The sequence below is a fragment of the Propithecus coquereli genome, unplaced genomic scaffold (assembly GCF_000956105.1).
Source record: "Propithecus coquereli isolate 6110/MARCELLA unplaced genomic scaffold, Pcoq_1.0 Scaffold18, whole genome shotgun sequence".
NCBI classification, from domain to species: domain Eukaryota; kingdom Metazoa; phylum Chordata; class Mammalia; order Primates; family Indriidae; genus Propithecus; species Propithecus coquereli.
The window spans coordinates 11,477,027-11,479,871 of NW_012142745.1; the positions used below are offsets into that span (position 1 = coordinate 11,477,027).

Sequence of the window (2,845 nt, forward strand, 5' to 3'; positions counted from 1 at the left end):
AAAATTGTAAATCTAGTTGCCTGTTACAGATTTCCCAAAATAGAAAGAAAAGAAAGGAGAAACACTTTAGCATTACAGCAATCACATAATTCAAGAGGGTCATCACCAGTTCTAATGAGATAACAGCTGGCTTCCTGAAGAAGTTTTCTGGGAAAAAGAGAGGGGGAAAGTGCCTGGAGATCTCCAAGGCTGGCTCATGAAGGAATATACATAATACTGTTTCCTTCAACTAGTTTCTGTTTCTTTGGTTGAATGTATTATTCTCAAACATTAGTTCTTCCTATTCCACCGTAAACTTCAAGAAGGCAATATTCTTTCTTTCCCATTCACCTAGGACCCAGATTACTGTATAAAACATAAAGGTATTCATCTTTAGACTTAGCTCCTTAAAGGCCATGAAATATAAAGTATGAATAAGGTTTAATTTATATCAGGGTACATTTATTTTGTTTTTCTATAAATCAAGGATACAGGCCGGGCGCGGTGGCTCACGCCTGTAATCCCAGCACTCTGGGAGGCCGAGGCAGGCGTATTGTTTGAGCTCAGGAGTTCGAGACCAGCCTGAGCAAGAGCGAGACCCCGTCTCTACTTAAAAAAAAAAAAAAAAAAGAAAAAAAAGAATACATAATACATAATATCAAAGAGACTATTTCATCTCTGATCATGGCAACTCAAAACTAAAAAACTCATACTTAAATAATTTTGTATCTGGCATAGAAGAAAATCCAACTTTATGTCCCATCCCGATAAAGACCAAGAAAGATACACTAAACTGTGATGGTTTAGTAATAATAGGAAGGCAGAATTCCTTATATGTCTCCATAAAACTAAATGTAATACCAGTTATTACATACTACTATGTACATAATTACAGGGACAGTAATAAATCTAAGACTTGCCTCAGATTGAAAAAACAAAAACAAGAAACACACACACACACACACACACACACACACACACACACAAACAACAAAAGAAACCAAAAAACCTACCTTGAAAGCATAATCACTTTTGACAAACCAAGAGAAATTTTCTTTAAAGAAAAAGATCTTTCTCTAAACTTACTTGCTAATTTGGCCTGTAATCCAGAAGGTCCAGGTTTTGATGTCTCTGACTTAGAAGACCCTGGAAGAGACAGTTTTGTTTTAGGAAGGCTAACTTTAGGGCTGAAACGAGCAGCCCAATCAAATTTTGAAGAGCCACCAGTTTTACTCTGTTCCTTTTCCCTGCTACTTCTTCTGGGACTGGGACTCGACGCTGAACGGGAACGCCTGGCCTTGTTCTGGTCTTTTCCTTGTTTCACCCTGGCACCTGGAGGTACAGTGGAGGAGGCCGAGGCTACAGCAGATGATGAGGAGGAAGTAGAGGCAGCAGAAGAAGAATCAGTGATGGTGCTACACCCAGCTTTGGCTGAGGCGGCCGATTTTGAAGCCAGCTTGGTGGGTTTTGCAGATCTCTCTTCGGCACCAGTTGATTCAGACCCAGAACCACTCTTTACACAGGAACTCTCTGTCCTCTTTCTTTTTTGACTCCGTGAACTACCAGTGGCCCCACTCTTCCTGGTATGAGCTCTGCTTGTTGATGGCGATTGTGTAGATTTCAGTTGTTGCTCCTGGTCTAAATGTCTCTTCTTTGACTTACTATGTGGCTTATTCGTTTCTGAGGGAGATTCAGTATGCTGAAGTGCTTTTGGTTTTTTTGCAGAGCTAGGAGAATTGGTCCTGTTGTAGTCTGGACTAGCACTGCGCTTCACTCCTCGAGAATTGTCTTTCTTAGGCACCTGCCCCGTTTTTTGTCTTTCTGAAGTATTGGCTCTGTCTGGATCCTCTGGTTGTGGAACTATGACAGCAGATGACGAACTGCAGCTTCTAAGAGGTTAGATAAGAAAAGAGTTAATAGCCTGTCACCACTAAACCTGTCATATATAAAATTTATTTTACTAACTTCTTAAATCCCTGGAAATAAGTGCCTTAAAAAATGCACAAAAATTTTCCTACTAAGTCCAGTATTAAATAAATATAGGTTTTTAAAATGGTTCAAATTTAGGGGGAAAAAAGCAGGTGTGACTTTGGAATAGTAAAATATTTTATTAGAAGATAAGCGTATTCTTTACCCAAAGATTACTGACAATAACATTCCTAATCACAAAACAAGAATTAAGATTAAAAGAAAAAGAAGCTTTATGGTTCAGAACCAGTGGAAATTAGAATGTTCATGCTCTATTCACAAATACAACTGCTTTGTCAAGGCTTAGAAGAAATAAGCATTAACATGTGCTTTCAAACTGAAGGTTAGACATTTTTATATTGTAGTACTAGCAAATATTCAGCTAACATTCCTTTCCAAAGACCCCTACAAATTAGATCTTAAGAATCACTGACTTGAACTTCGCCTCTGAAAATAAAAATTAAAGGAAATGGCAAGATGGCACTTTAGATGTCTATAAAGGTTTCTTAAGCAAAAGAGGAAACTCACAGCTCTCTAAACAAGGAAAAAATTTCTTGCAATAATAATCTCTGCAAAGGTGATAAACTTTTAATCCTAAAAGTTACCCTCAGAGAAGAATGAAAACACGTATCACAACATTTTGGAATAAACTGATTAAATTTTAACGCTATGCAATGATTTGAATGCATATAATTCTGCCTTGAAAATGTATAAGCAATGTGAAGATTTACCTTTTAGAAAGGTGTCCCCTTGACAGTTCAGAAGTAGTATTAGACTGCACTTTGGGTGCCTTAGAATTAGATTTTCTACTCTCAGGAGGGCTATATCCCTTATGTTTTGCCTGCCCTAAATGTGACCTGTCAGCAGAAAATCAAAACAGAAATCTATCAGGAAACTG

The 2,845-nt window shown here is 37.9% G+C and overlaps 1 protein-coding gene across 1 annotated transcript in view; it reads right to left on the bottom strand.

Annotated features, from left to right (window-relative positions):
• TRIP12 (thyroid hormone receptor interactor 12) overlaps positions 1-2,845 on the bottom strand; it is a 196,259-nt gene that overhangs the window by 128,777 nt on the left and 64,637 nt on the right. Inside the window, exons 3-4 of the mRNA XM_012642477.1 lie at positions 2,679-2,804; positions 1,066-1,868 (exon numbers count right to left, since the gene is read on the bottom strand). Of these exons, the coding sequence (XP_012497931.1) occupies positions 1,066-1,868; positions 2,679-2,804 (929 nt within the window). The remainder of the gene's footprint in view (positions 1-1,065; positions 1,869-2,678; positions 2,805-2,845) is intronic.